The 21,747-nt window shown below is 36.8% G+C and overlaps 5 protein-coding genes across 5 annotated transcripts; 3 read left to right on the top strand and 2 right to left on the bottom strand.

The window, feature by feature from the left end:
* Positions 1 to 1,340: 1,340 nt before the first annotated feature.
* Positions 1,341 to 3,923, bottom strand: PHYBLDRAFT_150954 (hypothetical protein; the record flags this gene model as incomplete). The annotated part of the gene is made up of 10 exons (XM_018432581.1): positions 1,341 to 1,447; positions 1,516 to 1,676; positions 1,750 to 1,861; positions 1,946 to 2,000; positions 2,101 to 2,427; positions 2,546 to 2,844; positions 3,113 to 3,155; positions 3,246 to 3,422; positions 3,518 to 3,645; positions 3,830 to 3,923. 10 exons carry the CDS (start codon positions 3,921 to 3,923, stop codon positions 1,341 to 1,343), a joined length of 1,503 nt encoding a protein of 500 aa, XP_018285912.1.
* A 913-nt stretch (positions 3,924 to 4,836) lies between these two features.
* Positions 4,837 to 5,376, top strand: PHYBLDRAFT_150953 (hypothetical protein; the record flags this gene model as incomplete). The annotated part of the gene is made up of 1 exon (XM_018432580.1): positions 4,837 to 5,376. One exon carries the CDS (start codon positions 4,837 to 4,839, stop codon positions 5,374 to 5,376), a length of 540 nt encoding a protein of 179 aa, XP_018285911.1.
* A 1,729-nt stretch (positions 5,377 to 7,105) lies between these two features.
* PHYBLDRAFT_136641 (hypothetical protein) lies at positions 7,106 to 13,774 on the bottom strand (the record flags this gene model as incomplete). The annotated part of the gene is made up of 19 exons (XM_018429802.1): positions 7,106 to 7,530; positions 7,635 to 7,858; positions 7,928 to 8,456; positions 8,569 to 8,802; positions 8,882 to 9,226; positions 9,419 to 9,878; positions 9,955 to 10,042; positions 10,111 to 10,387; positions 10,482 to 10,841; positions 10,950 to 11,009; positions 11,082 to 11,363; positions 11,449 to 11,556; positions 11,621 to 11,653; positions 11,713 to 12,432; positions 12,571 to 12,653; positions 12,802 to 12,911; positions 13,048 to 13,285; positions 13,379 to 13,480; positions 13,573 to 13,774. 19 exons carry the CDS (start codon positions 13,772 to 13,774, stop codon positions 7,291 to 7,293), a joined length of 4,695 nt encoding a protein of 1,564 aa, XP_018285910.1. The 3' UTR covers positions 7,106 to 7,290.
* An 858-nt stretch (positions 13,775 to 14,632) lies between these two features.
* On the top strand, positions 14,633 to 15,773 carry PHYBLDRAFT_173781 (hypothetical protein; the record flags this gene model as incomplete). The annotated part of the gene is made up of 5 exons (XM_018437109.1): positions 14,633 to 14,720; positions 14,745 to 14,839; positions 15,144 to 15,374; positions 15,552 to 15,670; positions 15,719 to 15,773. 5 exons carry the CDS (start codon positions 14,633 to 14,635, stop codon positions 15,771 to 15,773), a joined length of 588 nt encoding a protein of 195 aa, XP_018285909.1.
* A 2,137-nt stretch (positions 15,774 to 17,910) lies between these two features.
* Positions 17,911 to 18,436, top strand: PHYBLDRAFT_173780 (hypothetical protein; the record flags this gene model as incomplete). The annotated part of the gene is made up of 3 exons (XM_018437108.1): positions 17,911 to 17,962; positions 18,012 to 18,115; positions 18,248 to 18,436. 3 exons carry the CDS (start codon positions 17,911 to 17,913, stop codon positions 18,434 to 18,436), a joined length of 345 nt encoding a protein of 114 aa, XP_018285908.1.
* Between the last annotated feature and the right edge of the window lie 3,311 nt (positions 18,437 to 21,747).

The raw sequence follows: 21,747 nt of genomic DNA, 5'->3' as shown, positions 1-21,747 counted from the left end.
GGACTTGTGTTATAACAGTTATAAAAGCAGTCGATTCCCAGTAGCGGCGAAAGACAATTTCTATTTGTTTTAAAAAAAAATTCAAAGTTTTTATAATACAATTAGCTGTCTATTATAATTTATTTAGATTAGACATTTAAAAGGATATTACTAATTAAATCATATATAAAGTATTAGATTTTTATTTATAATATTAGTGTGGTGATCCAGACACTCGGATGTTGGATTTATCACATATAAGAACATATTCATATTGGGATAGCATAGTAGCTATCATCTTGTCAGTATAAAATGTATATAGACGATTAAGTAATCAGCCCAATAATTATTACAGTTAGTACTGTAGATAATATCTTAAAGATTGTTAAGATAATTATATCATACTGCTGGGTAAACTGTGTCAGATCGATATGGAGCTAATTTAGTAGAAAGTCCTAAAGCTCTAGTATAAAAGAGAAAAGAATAGCTAAGAACTAAAGAAGTACAATTTATGACTTGATGTCATAATTGTAACACTGACACTAGTTAAGCAGTAAATACACTCTAATAATCAAATATAGTAAAGAAAGAAAGCCTTAAAAAACTAAGACGTAATGACAAGAGTAGATTGTGTTTTCTTATAAAAAGGGACACTTTTTATTTATGAATAAAGACAACTTATATACAGTCTCAAAGTATTTCTATACGTCTCTATTATCAAATATTTTATTTTTCTATTGTTTTGTACCTGAAATACCACAATTAGATTTTTTTATTTTTTTATATACTTATTATAATTTGATAGCTGTAATATTAAAATAATTTTAGATACGATATAGATATACTGTGAAAGTATATAGAATTTTAAATAAACAATATTATTACAGCTTTTATATATTTTTTACAGTAAATAAGTAGTAGAAATAGAAGAAAAATAATTTGAATTAATGTTTTCTGTTTTTTTTTATAGTTATATTTATTTCTAAGGTCTATTGAGTCACATTTTACATATAGCTACAGGGTAAGAGACCAATGTATTATTTAAATCTTAAATATAATTTTCTATAGCATATTTTTGTGACATTTATTAAAATTATATTTAGTCAAGAATATTACAGACATAACAGCAGAGTTTACTTGTATAAACATGAAAGGATTAACATTGTCTAACAAATAAATAAATAAATTCAAAGGATTTCAAAGATATATAATAATAATATACAAGAATGTAGTTGAAACTAAATATGAATCAGCTAAACATTATCTTATAGTACAACTTTTGCTTTCTCTCTAGTTTTTTTTTGTATCCTTAAGGTAAAGAGACTTATATATAGATATATTAGAAAGTAAATCACGTTTATTTAAACAACAGGACTAATATCATAAAATAGACATGCATTTGTAGAGCTACCTTCCCAGCCTCTATTTCCAGACGTGGTGATCATGTACTGACATGTTGGGTCAACATCTAGTTTATTAAAATTAATAACATGATATAGATCAATTTTTATATATATAAAAATCTATATGACTTACATATATGTGAGATAACTCCTCCATGATGACCAGGCAAAATGATAAAAGGAATTACTGATGGTGTTTTCGAGGGTTTTACAAATTCTTGTTCAACTCCTGGTCGGATGGTAAATGCAGAATCTAATGATGTGTCCCAGAGGCGCACATTATCATTTGAAGCACTAATAATTACATCCCAATGTACATATTTAGTAAAACAAAAGTAAAACATGAATAGAGCTTTTTGATATTTACCATATCAAATGTTTTCCATTTGGCATACTGCTAACATAAGATACAGGACCGGAATTCGATGGCATACGGAAGGTCTGGATATGCTTTTGAGAAGCATAGTCATATTCATCAACTAATACCAAAAAAATAAATAAAACAAAAAGACAATATAGTGTTGAATTTTTTCTGTGTATGACTACTCCATATTAAGACATACCTGTTCCATTGCGCCGACCTGCATATATCTTTGTGCCGTCAGTACTCCAGCATGCCTATTGAGACAAAGAGATTTTTTGTTGTTGTTGTTGTTGTTGTTGGTGTTGTTGTTTAAAATCAACAACAGATACACAGTATTGGTCGGTATTTACTCACGGATAAGCACCAAGGTGGGGTACGTTCTGGTACCCCTAATTTTCGTGCATCATTTGAAGGTTCCCGTCGATCCCACAACAAACATTGGCCGTCGACACTGGTTGTTAGCAGAATGTCAGGGTTCTTTTGGTCCCAGATCAAGCTAGGGTCTGTGGGTTGCGCAGAGTCAGGATTATCTGTGGTGTCAAGAACAGATTTATCTTGGGTGTCTTTTGATGTGTTTGTAGGCACATAGGGTGTGTAGATAGGTTGAAAGGCGACCGATGCAATCTGTGAGTTGTGACCTTGGTATGATCTGACTATTGTGCCTGTGTGAAGATCCCACTCCTAACAATCCACATGATATACACACATAAATAGATAAATAAATAAATAAACAAACAAAAAAGCACTTTTTTTTTGCTTTTGTTTTTGTTATATATATAAATTAAGAAACTATGCTTACGGCTACAGTCCGGTCCCAAGAGCCACTGATGACACCTGTTTCGCTTGGAGTGATCTTCAAGACCGATACTGGACCCTTGTGATGTCTTAACACATTACGGCACTTGCCTTCCTCATGTCGTACAGTGACAAGATTAATGCTACCATTGTCACAGCCTAGAACCATCCAGAGTGCTTCTGCATGAACGTCCATGCTGTATACAGGAGATGCCTTGGGTTCTAGTAGTGGCCCTTGAACAGCCTGTGTACCAGCACTTTCCTCTCCGGTAGAATCGACTGGTTCTATTTTGGCAACAGGTTCTAGATGAATGCAGGTTATAGATATACATATATACATAAAGGCATTAATTATACACTTCTTTTTTTACTTTACTTCTTTTTTACCCATTACTTATTATTTAATATTAATATTGATATTATTATATTATATTATTTATTAGAAACAAGTGTATGTATATGTGTGCATATTAAAGGTTTTATTTAAATGTTATATAAAAGTAAAGTAGTAATAGTAATACAAAGGACAGTTATGAAATTAAAGGAATAATAATAGCAATAGTCAATTTACCTGGATGTTCTTCATGCTCCCACCAAGAACTCAGGACACCAGCCTGCCAGATTCAGAGAAAAATTATATATATTCCCCACAGTAATATTATTTAAACTACATCATGATATACTAATAATTATCTAATACTCACCATGCTCACAGATTCAACATGCTGATGTCTTTGTGCTTGAGTGAGAAGTAGTTTGCCATTCATCGATGCAAAGAAATCCCATTTTCGTACATAGCCATCATCCGATCCTGTAAATATCCACCGATAACATCGAGTTGCTGCCAAACTATAGATTGGATTAGGGTGAATAGCAGCAACCTAAGTTTATATTTAATATCAATATCTCGCTCCTTCTCTCCTTCTCTCTCTCTCTCTCTCTCTCTTCAATATCTACAATAACTTGCATGAGGAACACAGTCGTAGGATCTACAGATCCTTGCGTCTGGTGAGATGCACAAACAGAGACGTTGTCTGTGAGATGTGTTTGTGTCCATTAACTCCTGTTGAGGTGCCGGTGAACTTCGAGCAGAAGGTAAGGGGTCTTTATTGTTATTGTATTATATTTATACATATCAATATATCAACAAATGTATAAATATGAGTTTGTTGTTGTTATTGTTATTGTTGTTGATAAAAATTAAAAAATAATAATAATAATAGAAGACAATACTGATAAGAGTAATTTATTGTTTTTATGTATTTAATGAGACAAGAATGTGCTTTACCTTCAATGTCCATTACATCACCATCGTCTGTAGCATTGTCTAATTGAGAAGTAGTGTCGTCGTTCAAGTCAAGGTCATCTTCATCAGAAGACATGTTTTATATGTATATATGTATATATATATATATATATATATGTGTGTGTGTGTGCAGTGATTTAAAAATTGAACAAGTGGCTCGTCACTGGTTGTTGGTTTGTAGGTTGGTGGCTATAGCTTAGTCGCCAATTGAAGTCAGGACAGACCAAGGTTTAAGTGGAAAAAGAATAGAGTGTGTGGCTTGTGTAGATGTTTAACTGAAAAAATTCCTGGTAAATTTAATTCTAGACATGAAACGCTGTAATAAAGCAGACAAAACAAGAGGTTGTTTCATGCACACAATAAACGTTAATATTTTTCTTCCTTTCTTTCAAAATGATGAAACAAGGAGTAATATTTTTTTTTATATATAAAAAATATGAATTTGCTACTTCAGCTTCAAATTCACTTCAATTCACTTTAATTTTCTTTTTCTTTTTTCGTTGTTGTCTTTTAAGGGGGTTCAAGACTATGGATTTCAGAAAAAGAAGGAGAGAATAAAATAAAATAAAATAAAATAAAGAACAAGAGCAAATCACCTTTAATTATTATAATAATTGATATATAAATGTAATATAAATAATTATAATTATAATTATAATTTTATATGTAAAAAAAGAAAACACATGTTTGTGGGGATTCTTATGTATATATTTTATTTTATTTTACTTTACTTTACCTTATATATTTAATATTCATAATAATACGTTTCATCTCAAGGGATCCTCAACCCCCACCCTCCTCTTCTTTATCTCTTTATCTTTATACCCTTCTACCCCCCCATAATTTTTTGCCTTTTTTTTTTTTTAAAAAAAAAATAAAAAATATAGGAAACCTACTTACTTATCTATTTACCCCCCAAATACACTCTCCCTTCCTTGCTTATTATATTATCATTAATCTTCTCACCTTATTTTGTAGACAGGAATAATATGAGAGTCAAAGCAATTACCCTAGGCACCACACATCCTTCAGCTCTTTCTCTCTACATGATACCTATCCAAGACAACCAACCACTCGACTTCTTCTCTCTTGACGATCTACGCTATATATTCACCATAATTCACTCTCCAACCTCAGAGGAAATCCACTCAATCACTCGGCTAGTCCAGAGTAGTCCAGAGTCCATATGTACCGACCAAAACGGCCATATCTATCTACAGTCTCAATTGGTTATCGCCATCGCCTGTCGTCTGCAGCTCTATGCCTTGGCAGAGTTATGTAGACTCTCTCACAAGGATCTGTTGGCAGGAACAGCCAATCCTTTACTCCAGAGTCTATCCTTTACTCTCAAACCCAACACACACCCGCACATAACTGAGCACACATTAATATTGGATTGGAGCATAACCGATGCTACTCTGTCACATCTTGCTCATCTATTCATTGAACAGCACCATATCAGTTCTGACGATGGCGAATTTACACAAGAATCAGTTTCAGATACTGAACAGACTCTTTTGGAATGGTGAGTCGTTTTTATATATTCTATTAGACTGTATTTAATTTTACATATTATCTACACACACACACACACACACACAAGCAGACTTGACTTGTTCTTTGTGTCATTCTTTGACCAACATTCCTATCAATATATATAAATATACAAATTTAAACAAGGGGAAGGAATTAATAGGGATAGAAGGAGAAATGTCTTTGTGGAGATATTTTTGTAAATCTGAAACGAATCGGTGCTGCCAAAATTGACAGCATGTGTGACATTGAAGCACTTTACAATTATGATCAATTTCTTAATAAATAGTATATTATAAAAAAAAAGTAAATAAATAAATAAAAAGTGATATGGCTTTATGGAATTTTACTGACACAAAGTTTCATTTTTTTTATATCATTTTTCTATATTGTTTATTCCAACCAGTATGCTACCACCAAAGACTGAGCGTCAAGCCAAGCAAAAGACAAAAAGCTGGATACTTCGATTAGCCAAGCGACGAAATGAATCTCCACACGAAATTCAGAAAGCATTGCTGACTGCCGCAAAACTCAGGAAACAGCAACAGGCAATCATCGAAGCACGCGCACAACAGGCTGTCATAATCGACACACGGCTTGGACCAGTCCGCAAAAGACAAAAGACAATGCGCCAACGGCCTATCAAACGCACCTTGGGTGACAGCCTAACCCTATCACCATCATCGCCTTCAATATCTTCATTATCATCATCTTCTGCTTCTGCAGCTTGTGCAGGCACAGGCACAGGTACAGGAACAGGCACAGACACAGGCACAGGCACAGGAACAGGAGTAGAAATAGGAACAGGAACAAGTACAGGAACATGCACAGGCACAAGAACAAGCACAAGAGTAGGTGCAAGAACAGGAATAGGTGCAGGCACAAATACAAATACAAATACAAATACAAATACAAGTGCCAGTGCCAGTGCCAGTGCCAGTACTAGCACTAGCACTAGTACTAGTACAAGTACAAGTACTAGTATCAGCACGAGCACAAGCACGAGCACGAGCACTAGCGCTAGCACTAGCACTAGCTTTGTCTCAGTTTCTGTATCTGGTCGTCGCAAGTATCGTCGTTCACTAGTTAATACAGATAGCATTCCTGTATTGGCACCCTTGCGCAGTGATCACAGCAGCACACACAGTCCACACAGCACACATAGTACAGCGCGCGTCTCTACCCCAGTTTGGTCAACCTCTCCCTTTTCCGATCATCCCCTTTCTCCTGTCTTAACTGCACACGCATTTGATCATGAGTGGGAAAAGGACAAGACCTACAAAATTCCTCCTCTCAGACGGGACGATCGGGCCGAGACAACACGTTCACAACAAATAGTACCCACGATACAAAGAGAGCAAGACGAAGGCCGCGTGGCGTGTAATCTCGATTTGCTGGCAACACAAGCGACCAAGATGAAAGTCTTGCCGACACATCCTGTAGTAAATCTACCACCGTTTCAAACCGTCTTTTCGGAACTATCCACCCGTCTCAGTCACCTGGAACAGAAATTTATATCCCGTACCACTTCATCTTAACCAAACAGACAACAGGCTCTAGACCTTACCTTTCAATCTAAAGATACGCACATCAACACTAACAAGCCCACAGCACATACACAACACTCACATATAGCACATATAGCACACATACACATATACACTCACACACACATACACACATACACAAAGTATATATAATTACATATTTCAGTCTAGTACATTTGTACATATAGAAAGATTTATATATTTAATAAAATGGGATAACAAGACAGAAAAGGAAAAGAGAGAACGAAGAAGCGAGAGAGTAAGAGATAAAGAGATAAAGAAGTTGTAGAGGGTAGAAAGGAGGGGGGGAAATAGAAAAAGAAGAAGAACGTCTTTCCCTTATTCGGATATTTTCGATGTTTATTAAAGGGATTCTTGACGTGATGGGTTCTGTTTGACAATGGCCACCAAAGATGTGAGGCGCTGAAGTTGTCGCAGGTTGAGATAGGCAGGTAGATAGAGTTTTGCTTCGACCACGTGGTTTTCTGGCATAGAATATGGACTATCATCCAAAGAGACATTATCCAACAACAGGATGTCGTTGGAATCTCCATTGCTCACCCGCGATGCCACTACACGCAGAATATCGTTGCTGATAGGATCCTATACAAAGGATAGAGAGAATGGTTCAACATTTATACATATCACTTTACACTATCTGGTGTCGTTGGTGGTAGAAGTAGTAAGAAAAGAATAATTAAGCTTACTTCGTAATCAGCCACACTGTAGTTTTGGATAAGTTTTTGGATCTGAGTAGGAGCCAATAACCAACACACATCATAGATGATCTTGACATCTTCCAGAGTTGCCTTTTTCAACTGCAATAATTTGGCAGCTTGCATCAAATGTTCAAGCTGTGCAGTGGCATCAGGAACCTCATGAGCCTTGCACCACTCTTCCAGCCGAGTGATATTATATTGGATCTGCATAGCTGTACACAATACCACAAAATGTCAGTTTTTATGCCTCTCTCTCTTTTTATTTTATTTTTTATTCTTACCTCTCTTCCATGAGTTAAAGTTGCGTCGCATAACAAGGTCATTAAAGGTAGTGACGCCAATCAACTTTAGCAACTCAGTCAATGTCTGGGCCACCACATATGGATCAACATAATAGCATTTCATGGTACGGTAGACCCGGTTCAGGAAGTTGAGCAAATCATCCATCGAGTAAGCGGGCTGGTTGTTGCTCGACAGAATCTTGCCAAAGAATCGATTGGACTCATTGGCAATAAAACCTGGAAGAGACTGGTTCTCAATCACGGCAGGAACGGCCATCTTGGTCAGTTTCTTCTTGAGCTCGGTGAGCCAGTTGTGGTAGATATTGTCTTCAAGGCACTGGAGTTCGTATTTGACAGTCTCGACTAGCTTTTCAAATTCGTGCCATCCGACTGCGCGGCGACCATGTATAGAGTTGTAGTGCATCTCACGCTCGAGTTCTTGCTCAGCTGAGCAGATCAAGGACAGAAGCTCGTGAGCATTAGAGAGCCAGTAAGCGCAGGGAATAATGGTATCTTCACCAGTAAAACTCTGCAAGTCATTTATATATGTAAATATAAATAGTTAATAATAATAATAATAATAATAATAACTATAACTCTTCTCTTGTTGATTTATTTTTATAAAAACCAATAGCACTTACGGCGCAGTATTTCTGGATGGTGTACATGACCGAGAATAGCATAGAGTTCGATTCTGCTAGATAACCAAGTCTCCACATTTGAGTGGCGCAAATGGCAATCATATGGGCAGGGAAAAGCACTTCCTCGGGCGAAGGAGGGTTCTGAACATTGGGAGGAACAATTTTGAGTGATTGGACCAGCCCAATATGGATTTCCTTATCCAAGGTCTCCAGATCGTGAAAGATAGCATGAATCTAAAAATAAAAAGTAAAATGTTATTATTAATTTTTTTTTACAATATTTGATACTCAAAAACCAATCAAGAAAACTTACGGCTTCGTCAGGGTTGCTACCATTAGGCATCTTCTTGTTCTTGAGAGTATTGATGTGGTCGATTGACATGGGCCGCATTTGCTCGGGTTCATTGTAAACCACCTTGGAGGCATGTGTTTCTGGGCGAGCAGGTGGTTCTCCTACACTGTTACGGCGGAAAGACGCAATAGATGAACCAGTGGGGGATTTTCCGCGCGGACTGGCTCCTTCAGGTGACACTCCACGACGGTAAGGATCATTTCGTGCAGGTGACAGGGTGCGCGAGAACGCATTGATCGACTGTTGGCGTGTAGGCTGGCGTCGGAGGCTCTGAGACAATTGGGCCTTAAGAGCTACGATCTGGCTCTTGAGCTCAGCCACCTCGGCATCATCTGCAGCAGAAGCCGCACTAGCAGTGGCACTAGTGACAGCAGCGGCAGCAGCAGCATTGTGGTAGTTGGTGTGCATAGATGTGCGGCGCTGAGGTTGCTGAGGGGGCTGTGGCTGCTGTGGCGGCAATGAAGCCATTGTTTGCTGTTGCTGCTTAAGTGCCGCAACCTCCTCTTTTTGTTTAAGATTCTCAGCTGACAGACGAGCAATCTCTTGGTCGAGCTTGCTGATTTTCTCGAGGGTACTTTCGTGGTCTGACTGAAGAGAGTTGTGCTTCTCTTGCCACGAAGTGAGTTCTGTCTGAACCGCAGCTGATTCGGCAAGCGATGCTTCAAGTTCCTTTGCCTTTTTATCAAGTTTGTTGTATTTCTGGATCCAAGACTGGATCTGGGTCTCGAGCTGTGTAGCCTTGGATTGGATCTGGTTCTTTTCTTCGCGTTGCTGGGTTAATGTCTGAGTCAACTCTACTACCTTGTTTTCAAGTTTGTAGGACACTTCTTTCAAGTGACTTGCAGAACGGGCTTCAGAGCGGTAGATTGCAAGTTGCTTGCGAGCCTGGCGACGACGAATCTGTGTCTGGACACACACAATGTGATTTCTTTGAGCCAAGTATTTCTTACGTGCAGCCCTGTAAATATGGTAGATGAGTATATTATGTATTCTTTTCACTACGAATCAATTAATTGCGCATTGTTGTATCTCACCATCCTCTAAAGAGAGACTGGATCTGAGTAGCCGCATTGTTTTCTCTAAAGCCTGCAAATGCCTTGCGAGCCAATCGACTACGAATAGCTAAATGGGTACACACCAACCAATTTATCAATATTTCTCAAACATTCAATCTTATTTCTTTCTTTTACCTGTCTGGACACGGACTACAAAGTTTTGTTGGCGAGCCATCTTCTTGCGTGCCATGAACGCACGACATTGGGATTGGATCATAATCATAGTCTTCTCTTGACGCTTGTGTGCCAATACAGCCTGAGCAACCTTTTTACGTGCGACCCGTTGGATCATCAATGTGATGTCCTTCATACGCAAGTATCTCAATCTAACTACGAATCGACGCATATTCTTTTGTAACAGGACTGCGCATTCGTTCCATCTATCAGCACGCAGTTTTTCCATGTAAGCCAGCTAAAAAGCCACACACGTTACAAAAAGAAAAAGAAAAATGGTTAATTATATACAAGTATATGTGAATTATTAATATTTTATATATTTGGCTTACCTGACCAGCTCGGAAGAAGATCTTCGTAAGACCGATCTGGTACTTGTCAGGATCTTGGATATAGGTGGTGAGAATGACATTACACAGCTCACGGAAATCAATGTTGGTATGAGTATTGGGATCCCAGTACTTGGAATTGATCAATGCATAGTAGCGGTCTGCAAAATCAGGGAACTCCCATCGAGATGGATATCCCGCACAACTGATACGAATTGTTTCGAGTACACCACAAGCACGTAGCTGTCCAAGTACCATGTTGGGCTCAAAGCCCCAAGCAACCTTTGCTTCGTTGGGTTTCAGGCATCGAATATAATGTACATTTGTTTCTCCAATCGTGTCCATTAGGTTAATTAACGAAAGCTATTTTACACACAGACACAATATAGTATAAAATGAAGATGATTTAGCAAGTGCTATATTTTTGCTTTGTTTTATTATAGACATGACAATAAAATAAAACAAGTTTACCTTGAAAATAGAACCAAGTGTAGGCTTCTTTGGAGTTGTCATCTTCTTGACGGTCTCAGTCTACCCACAAATCCCACACGCGAAATAAATAAACACATGATACCCTATTTACTCTGCTAAACCAAAACTTACAGGCGTAGCAGTAGCTGCATCAGTTGCAGTACGCAACATGTCTACCAAGAACTCTGATTCAGAATTCTGCAAGAGTGTAAGAATTTCATCGGGAACAGTATCCTTGTTCTTGTCAATAAATCCTTCGGCTTCGTACTGAACGTCGTGAGCATAATGGCAAACAGTAAATGCACTGTTTGAGAAACGAGGCTTGAGGAAATAACCTTTGTATGCAGGTGTGGAAAAGTTGGCATACAACTTGTCACAGAAACCCTGATCTGTACCAGAAGGAAGACGAGATTCCTGCAAAAATTATGAAAAATAATAATAAGATCTCTTTGTGTTTGCCGGATATATATATATATATATATGCGTGTATTTGGCATACTTCATCAAGGAGAGAAAGAATACCCATCTTGGCTTCAATCATCTCAATACACTTTTGATTATCACTGAAATCAATAAACTTCCATTCGATCTTCTCTCGAACGTATTCCTAACAAAACACCATCTTGTTATTATATAGCTCCCTCTAATACATGGCACTGTATATGTCTTACCTCTTGGTCGAGTTTGAATACATGTTGGTTAAACTATAACATAATGCAAGTAAGTAAACATATTTTCTCTTTAATTTCTTGCCCAGATTTACCTGCTGCTGCAACTTTTCGTTGGCATAGTTAATACAGAACTGTTCGAATGAATTCTTCTTGAAATGTTCGAATCCATAAATATCCAATACACCAATAAATGCAGTGACCAGTCCTGGTGTTTGGCACGACAGACTAGAATTGACTACAACCACAAGCCAATCGAACAAACTAGCATAGATGTATTTTGCGACAGAATCCTTGACGACAGTTCCTTGGGCAGGACTGAGACTTTTGACAATCTTGTCACTGCGGGTAATGATTTGGCGTTTAAGCAACCATTTGCGGAACTCTGATGTCTTCTTGATGCCCAAAAGGCGGGTTGCTATCTCAAGCGAGGCATCATCTTCTGCCAGTGTGGCATCACCACGACCTCCGATCTCAACGTTACCGAGATGCAAGAGACCAGCCAAGAGTTTAAAGATCTGCCATTGTGTCTGTAAGGATATACCGACCATTGAAAGTGATCGTTTGGTGAGTTCGAATTCTTCAACGTCGTCTACATTTGGAATAGTTCCGGTGCCACTCTGGTTGAGGTAGTGGAACTTGGTCCAGTCTTTAAGCTCGAATTCCTTGCGCTCTGTTGGAGGTACACCTGCACAGAGCTGGTAAAAGATATGGTAGTTACGTTCAATCTCGGGCTGGTAGATAAGACGAGAGCGTTCAAGAAGGTAGGTGCGAGTCTTTGCACCGACAATATTCGTGTCTTTATCGAATTGAATCTAAAGAAGCAATATACATTTAAAGTTGGAAATTATTATCATTTTCGACAAATATAAATATCAAGAGGGAAATAAAGAGAGAGAGAGAGAGAGAGAGAGAGAGCTTTTATTTATTTATTATTACTGCTATTTCTTTACCTCAATGTATTTACCAAAGCGGGAACTGTTATCATTTCGAGTGGTCTTTGCGTTACCGAATGCCTCCATGATAGGGTTGGTAGCTAAAGATTATAACGAATTTATTGTGAGTATTTTGGTTTCATACATTTGTAGAGAAAATAAATAAATATATATACACACACACACACACACCAACCAACTAACCAACCAACCAACCAAAAATAACCGTATGCGTGTAATCCCACTAACCTAGAATCTGTTCTTCAACTTCAGTCATACTGGCCGCTCCTTCCTTGGAAGCCTTTCCTTTGGCTTCCTTATCGTCTGCAGTGGCAAAATATCTCATAATGAATTTTGCACTGACGGTTTTTCCTGCACCACTGTGAAACATAAAATAAGCAATCACACACACACACAACGAGATATGCATTCTATTAAAACCCCCAAATAATCCCCTCCGCCCATCCTATCCCTTATGAGATCCATCTTATTTACCTCTCTCCGGAAACAACGATTGTCTGGTTCTTCTTTTCACGGATCATACAGCGATAGGCATCTTCAGCAATGGCAAACAAATGTGGTTCTAGTTCACCTCTTCTCTTTCCGGAGTATTGCTGGATAATATCTGGTTCGTATAACTGGACGCGTGCAAATGGATTTGCAGCAATCAAAACGATACCAGAATAAGTGTAGATGTTTCGCTGGGAATAACGAGTTTGGATAGTATTAAGAACTAAGAGAAAAAATTGTAGAGTGGATCACAAATTAGAGATACTCATTTTTTCTTTTGATCCCACTTGCATGGGCGTGTGTGTATGTATCTTACCAGAAGGTTCGTTGAGATAACTTAGGTTGGTCAAATCATCGGTATTTTCCATCTTTGGAGGATTTCTTAAAGGTGGAAGTGTGGTACCGTTGGTTTTCTCAACTGTAGCCAGAGTACTCTCAAACACATGCTCCTTTTAAATCTGATATCAGTCAAGAGAACACTTCAACCAAAAGCAAAACAAAAAAAAAAACACAAAGAAAAAACAAACAAACGTACTCTTCTGGAATCTTCGTCATTCTCAAAGACGATCTTAACTTTGGTGGAATCTACTTGGTTGGAGACAACAGAGGCAGAGACCCAACCATCTCGGTCATCCTCGAACCATGCTCGAGTACCTTTGGTATAGACCTCGACGGCTTGGAGCACATGAGGGGATAGGTGCTCAGTGGCCATATTCGTGAGAAGCTATGAAAGGAATAAAAGAGAAACTATGTCTACATATATATATATACATATATATATTTATATATTTATATATATATAATACAAAATAAAAATAAAATGTCAGTTACGCATCGTTTATTGGGTTTCAAAACAGATGACATGTTTACTTTATCTTGCTTTGATATCAGTAAAGATCAAGACCTAGGCTAACAAGAAAAATGCTTAATATAAAGCAAGGAAGGCAAAGTGATCTTGTTTAATTTGGTTGCTATGACAAATAAATAAAAGGATAAATAAAACAGAACGTTTGAAAGAAAAGCAAGTGTATTGTGAGTGATGGAATCAAAAGGAGGCTTTGACTTTTTAGCGGAGAAACGGATATAGATTGTGTGTAGTGGGGGACGGGCGGGCGAGAGGAAAGGAAATAGAGAGAGCGAGAGAGCGAGAGACACCTGAACGGGGCTGAATAAGACTACCAAACATGGAAATATTTAAACACAGCGTGCAAATGTGTACACCATTTCCACAAAGTTGCGTTTGTGCCTCTTCCTTTCCTTTTTTTAAAAAACACCTGTGAAAAGTTTAATGCACGCATCCAATAAAATGCCAAGAAATATTCTGTGTTCCGCCCCCCTCATTTTTTTTTAATTTTTTTTTTTAAGTTGCATATTAAAGTAAATAGATAAATAGAATTTAATCCTCACTCTCGTCCAGAGCAACATGAAACATACAACCCTGTCTGTCCTTGTCTCTTGATATTTACCTCACTAACCTAATTCACTTTGAGCTTTTACTTTTAACATTCAACCTTTATGACCAGCTAATAATGCCCAACATCATGATTACCAGTAGTACCAATATTTCACAATGTTCGCAATAATGGTGTCTTTATCAATATCAAGGCTGATTATAAGTGCAGACTCACACTGTATTATATGGTATATCTTATGCCAATGTAATTATTTGAGATTTATTAAAGGCATTGCTCATTTCACCCGTCCTGTCACTATTGTCGTTGCTTTGGCTGTTCATGAGATTTTGAAACGCCCAATTGTGAAAATTGTAATCTCATTAGTAAAATGCCAATTTTTTCTTTCTATTTTTCTTTTCATTAAACGTAATTACTGCTCAAATACTAATACGCCACCTTCTCTACTATGATTGCGTATGACACATGGCTGATAAAAATTCTATTTCTCAAATGTTTCACTAAAAAAAGTATCACTGATTAAGGGTATATGCGATATTGTGGAAAACTATGAAATGTGCATAAATGTAGGCACGCGTCTATTCCAAGACTGATTAAGTAACAGGGTATACACCCTCATCAAGTTCACCAATATTCTATTTGTTATGAGTAGTTTATACTTATCAAAAGCCATTCTACTTGAAGATGACTGTGTCGTTTGCGTTACCACAATTTGTAGTACCTATTCATTTGGCTCTTATCACAAGCCTGAATATTGTTTCACCAAATGTACAGAACGCAAAACCTGCCTACATTGGCGATATAATAAAGCAGAGCAGATCCAAGCTCACTACTCCATACATTATCTTCAATAAACAATATACAAAAAGAGTATGTCACTGCCCAAATATTCTTTTGCAGGTTTGTTCTTGCTTTAATTTTTTTTACTGTTTTATCTAGAAGGAATTTTCTCTATCACTCCTGGATCTTTGCGCCCAAACTCATATTTGATAATAAAGGATATGTTTAGTAGCCACACAATCTTCAGAATTATTACAGCAGTTTTGATTAAAACACACAAGGTAGAATGTGTTGTAGAAGAGAATGAATATGCCTAGAATAATTTCCAGCTTGGATTCGGGTCCAAAAGTCACATCACCCAAGCTTTCTGCATTCGTGGTTAAATGTCAGTATACCGAGAGTCTGAATTTCCTAAAGTAAGAGTAGTTAATGAGCCATATCAAAATATTTAACATGCACTATAGAGACTCCATATTATTGGTCTTATGGATCAACTCTTTCCCTCAATTATACTTATAGATAAACAAATACCGTACGATCCTTAGGGGGTTTGTGCCTTTTTTAAAAGCCTTTGGACTTTTAAACATTTTACTCTATTCCAATAAAGTATTAATTATTGAAATATCCACGTATATATATATATATACATTGGTTAATTTATTGTGTTTGGAATGCTTATAATTCAAGAAGTATGTAAAGTTATCAATCATACTCAATTAAAAGGTTTGAGAACAAGCATCAAATTCTCAAAATAGTGAACATGGAATATTTCTAAAATTCACTGGCAACAATGCGTAGCTCAAGGTTATGGGGTTAATTTATCTGAAACACCCATTATGGGAACGATGTTCCAGGAGAAAGAGAATATGGTATTGATAAAGTTGGCTTTATTAATTCAACTATATTTCCAAATCAACCAACATAAGTCCCTGTGTTTAGTAACAATCATGTAGGGTAATATTTTACTGCTTTGCTGTACTAACAGAATATATAATTTGAGAAGAATTTCATGCGAGAAAAAGTAGCTAAAGATTCCAAGAAGTTGGATTTAATGACATTTCTTTTAAAGACAAGAAAGAAAAGTTACTTTTTCCCAATATTGTTTTCCCTCTATACAGGCTTTACACAATACATATATAAATAAATGGAACATAAAGCATACATTGATAAATCAATAATAATCTTTCTCATCTTTCAAAGGCTTCAATAACCAATTAGACGATCCATTTCTAATAAATAAATATATATACTTAAAGATATTACTGCTTTTAATTAGAAATATATAGAGCCTGTTTAATAGAAGTTTTAATGTGTTGTAACTTCTATACTCTAATATGATTGTCAGAGAAAGAAACGACAAGTATTTTGTTATAAGGATCCATTCACATAACTACATACATTAAATCATTTTGTGGCTATTTAATTTGTTTCAATTTTGCTTTGGTTTGTCAATTTGTTTCAAAATGGAAGAAGGGGAGGAAAACGCAAAAAAAAATACGTTGCAAATTCGAGTAAACATTAGTGTAAACTTTAAAAGCAGAGTCTTGAATTTATACGAGTCAAAAGTGGCGCAGTGCAAAAAATAACCAAAACGCTTAAAAAAGGTTGTTCCAGAGAAGCAAGTTATTTTTAAACCATAGAATTCAATCGGCTCACTGAGAACTCCAATAGAAAGTCTCTTTCCATAAAAGGTATAAAATCAATATCATTTGTACGGACAGTTATAGATTGACCTGATTGGTTGGGCTCATTTTGATCTTTTGAACTTTTTAGTATGTCCATACCACCTTCATGCTAATTTCAACGAATATTCACGGTTGGTTACCTCTAGTGTAAAACTTAAATATTTTCAAATGTGACCACATCTGGCCCTATTTCTTGACTGCATTCAATACCTTGTGTAGTTAATCAACATCATATAAACACCAACAAGATAAAATGGCGTTCCTATTTTTTTATTATAAATACACCATTATTTTGACCACACCTCATTTGCTTTCATTTTACAAAAGCTTTTCATACAGCTCAATTATCATATCAGCAAGAAATAAAAGATCCAAAAGTCAGCCTTCTAGGCCAAACTTATTAGGATTTGACCATGGTGGTTTTATTTGGGCTCTATCAAATCAATAATATCCCAACTGATATTATAAAGCATACGAGTATACCTTGGACAACAACCAATAATAAAATCTTGCGGTGGCTATACCTTATAGTAAGCTTTCTTTTTATTTTAAAATATATATATATATATATATACTTATCTATGAAAAAAATGAAGTTTCATATTATTCAGTCGAGTCTTTGGAAGATATAACACAAAGAAGCTGGTGTACAGTTTATTCGATATCAGAAATCAAGAAACCTGATAGTGGTTTCCCCAGAAGAAATATATAATGTTGTCTAAAATTTAACCCTTGCAGACGTTCTAGTAGCCTTAAAAACATGGAACAAGTGCTGTTAAAGGGTACGCCTCATTTTATTTTAACAAAAGACCATACGAGTAAAATTGTTTATGTCAAGCACTGTTACAGTGATTTTTGGCGCTCATCAACGGATTCAACAAAAAGGCACTTCGGCACAATGTCAACTACATATATATCAAACTTACTTATGGTCAAAAGCAAGCTACCTACGAAGAACATGACCGCCCTACATGGTTGCTCCACTTTCCCTGAATCATTTACCTGAATTCACATATCCCGGAGGTACATGTAAAACGAGACAATGAACTTGTTCTCGATCAAAATGAAAAAGGCGAGAATAAAACCAAGACGCTTGTATCTATTGCAAAAGACAGTGGTAAATCGATTAATTCTTCTGCAACACACAATATATACAAGCAAAATCTCCCAAAGATGGTAAGAGATAGCCAAAGAAAGCCGAAAACAAAGAGAATTACGTACCATTCACTCTTTCACACATGTACAAGCATTCCTACTGTTTTCTTTACATTATGGGAAAGAAGTGGCGATTTTGAAAAATTCCTATAGAAGGTTTCCCAAAATCCCCATCGGAATCACCACTCATTTCCCATAGTGTTAAAGCAATCTCTAGATACACTGCTGTACTGGATACGGACACAAGCAAACGAAGATGTCGCGAATATAAGCTGTGAATATCATTTTATGGAGGCTTCTGATTTTATCCTTGCGACATCTGCAGGCAACTCCACTAAATAAAAAGCACCAGAAAATCAATCCAAAACGAACATACTGGGTTAGGCACATAATACATATTTTTCAATCATTTGTCAACCGAGCTGGGTATTTTCAGTTCAGGCAGTGCACATCTCAGACCTTCACAGTATCTTTACAATATTAAATGCTTATAAAAATATGAACATATTGAGTTGTCGAGTTACAATTAGGTCTCAAAAAAGAGCAATACTACTGTAAAGAAAGTAGTAGCATTTAAACTTGTTTATATATCTAAAGAAAAATATTTGAAATATAATTAGACTGTATATATATATTGTCGTTAGATCAAGTATCCTTGAAATTGACCCATAACTTTTGTTGATGATTTTGAGCAATGACCAATTATTCCTGTTTGGATCCAGATCCAGATTAAGATCCAGATTAAGATCAATCATAATCTTGATGCTGTTAAACGGTTTCTAAGCATACTATATAATTTTAACTAAACAGGAAGAGCAAGCATGAATACACCCCTTATTACTCCCATACTTATATTTTGCTAGTATATATTTATACCGTTTTGTGTCTGCTAAGCTCTTTATTAGTATTTCATGTCACGATTTTGGAAGTGTATTTTTCTTACTCCAGATATTAAAACGTGCAATTATTTCAAAAAGCATTGTAACATAAAAGTGGGTTTATAGAAAATAAGTCTCCCTACCTGCGTATTTCAAGTAATAGCTTTTTTTATAAATGTAAGATATATGCTTAATAGTAGTAATAGTAGTAATTTCAAAAGACATAATTAAATAAAGCTAAAAAAAGGGACTTTATTATATATGTATGCGTGGGTGTATGCGTATATGCGTGCGTGTGTGTGTGTGTGTGTGTGTGTGTGGACGTGTCAATCTTAATACATGCAGTAAAATGGTTCAAGAACGAACCACATTGAATCGATTCTCTCTGTTGTTGTACATGCGATCTGTCAACTCTTTGGATTGTCGTTCACTTTCCATTTTGCTAAATGTCTTTTTGTCAAAGTAGCCTCCTAATGGGCGACCACGATTATTTCGTTGCACTAGGTTTTTACGTTCATTTTTGCGGTCTATAACACCCTGTCGTTCTTCAAAGAGCCTTCCCATTTTCTTTGACGCTTCATCCTTTTCTTCCCTTCCTGAAATAGAATGTGGTAATGGAAGTGATATAGATGGTTGGAGAATGCGTTGGCTCGATCCACGGGTTAAGAATGTGGGCCGTGGAAGCAGAGAAGTAGACGTAGAAGCAGAAGAGGATGTCTTAATGGGTATCCTACTGGTCTTTCTCATGCGATTAATAAGCTCTTTATGCTCTTCTGCCATTTCAAAATCTTCTTGTTCCTCTCTTTGCTGGATATCTTCAGTAGTACCACCAACATCGTCTTCGCGGTAAGAATAGACATATTCTTGGTCTTCTGAATAGACGTTATTTTCATCTACTTCCTGGGTATCGTGTCTTTTATAATCACTGCTTTCTTGCTCTGGCTCTGTTTCTGGTACTTCTTGTTCTATCTCTCGATCCTGTTCTTGCTCTTGTTCCTGATTGTCTTCATGATCATAGCCATCTCTGTGATAGTACTCATGCTCATGTCTATGCTCTTGTACTTGTTCATATTCAAGTAGCTGGGCCTGTATACGCAATTCATTTTGCTTTACAATATCGTCTATAGCTTTTTCATCGTCTCTTTCTATTTCTTCTTCTTCATTTTTATAGCCTTCTACTTCTCTTTCTTTTTGTTCTTCATGTACTTGGTTTTGGTATTCACTGTAGTTTTCTCTTTCGCTTTTATCTTGAATCGATGGTTGACTTATTACTACTTCTCCATATTCTTCATGTTCAACACCATGTTCCTCTTCTTCCTCTTCTGGTTCCTGCTCCTCTTCATCTTCCTCATCTTCCTGCTCCTCCTGCTCCAGTTCCGGCTCCGGATCCTGCTCCGGCTTTAGCTCCGGCTCCAGCTCCTCTTCTTTTTCTATTGCATAATCTTGCATCTGACTGGGCATTCCAACAGCAGTCTGTTGTATCCATGACCTCACATTTTCCAACTTGTATGCATTTTGAGCCTTTAAAGTGGGGTTTTCTTTGACAAAATGATGTGATTGGGTAGTAGATACATTTGACTGTATTGCACTGGGGTCAGGGTGTTGCGCAGACCCAATGTCAGTAGTATCAACATCGGCATCGTTATCTTGGAACGATTCACGATCATCATTCTCTTTTAGCTCACGTTGATATTCCTCGTGTTTTGCTTTTCTCTCTTCTTCTTTTATAAGCCATACAGCTCTCTCAAAAACATCTTCTTGTTCTTCGAGTGACAAACGCATATTCTTGATGTGTTCTTCTGCATCTTTTAGCTTCTGGTTCAAGAATATGTTTTGCTGCACTCGTTCGTGGATACTATCTTCGTACTCCCGACATTGTTCTTCGTGTCCCCGAACAAGACTCTCAAGTTTCTGTACAACGGCGTCTTGTCTCTTCTTATTTTGCAGTAACAAATCATACTTTTTTTGCAGTTCTGAAGTCTCATTTTCGAGATTTAGATGCTGTTCTGATACATATTCGTATCGGTCCTCCCACATATTCCTTTCCTCGAGATTGGCTGTCAGTGCGTTCCGAAGACTATCTATTTCTTGTCTGTGCTGATCTGCCCGAGATATTCTTTCTCGTTCATCAGCCTTGCATTGCCGTAGAATCGAATCAATTTTATTCTGGGCAATAGATAGATCTACCCTAGCTTGGGCAAAGTCCTTTTCCTTCTTTTCTGCACGTGTACGCCAATAGTCTACTTCTTCCAAAAGAGGATCGGGAACTTGTTGCGTTGATAGATTGAGTCGTCTCTGGAGATCAATAATTAACTTTGAATTCATTAACAGGCGTTCTTCAACTGAGTCAAGAACTGGGAGTTTTGAGTTGGGAATGTGAGAATCTTGGGAATTATGATCATTGGTTGGTTTTTGTGATGATAGTGATGAATTGCGCATTTTATATTGAGGTTGGCCATGTTTAAGGGCCAAAGGTTTGTCATTCCTCCGATAATATGCGAATATTAAATATAAAGAAGTCGACAGTAGTATTAATATTAAAGTAGTCATCCAAGAGCTAAAAGAGAGTAAATCCATGGATTTCCTTTTTTTTTTCTTTTTTGGAGGGGTAATACTTTTTTTTTTTTCAGAAAAATTTCGCACACTTTGGGAAAAATTATTGTACTTTCGAAAAAAGAAAAATCCGTACAGTGATGGAATAAATTCTGGGACAGGCTATTAACACATTTTCAGGAAATCTCGAAAATTAGAGGCCCTGGGGAATTGTTGTACAAA

Source organism: Phycomyces blakesleeanus, assembly GCF_001638985.1.
Source record: "Phycomyces blakesleeanus NRRL 1555(-) unplaced genomic scaffold PHYBLscaffold_27, whole genome shotgun sequence".
Lineage (NCBI taxonomy): Eukaryota > Fungi > Mucoromycota > Mucoromycetes > Mucorales > Phycomycetaceae > Phycomyces > Phycomyces blakesleeanus.
The sequence above is the reverse complement of the archived record's forward strand: the minus strand, read 5'-3'. Positions and strand labels throughout refer to the sequence as shown.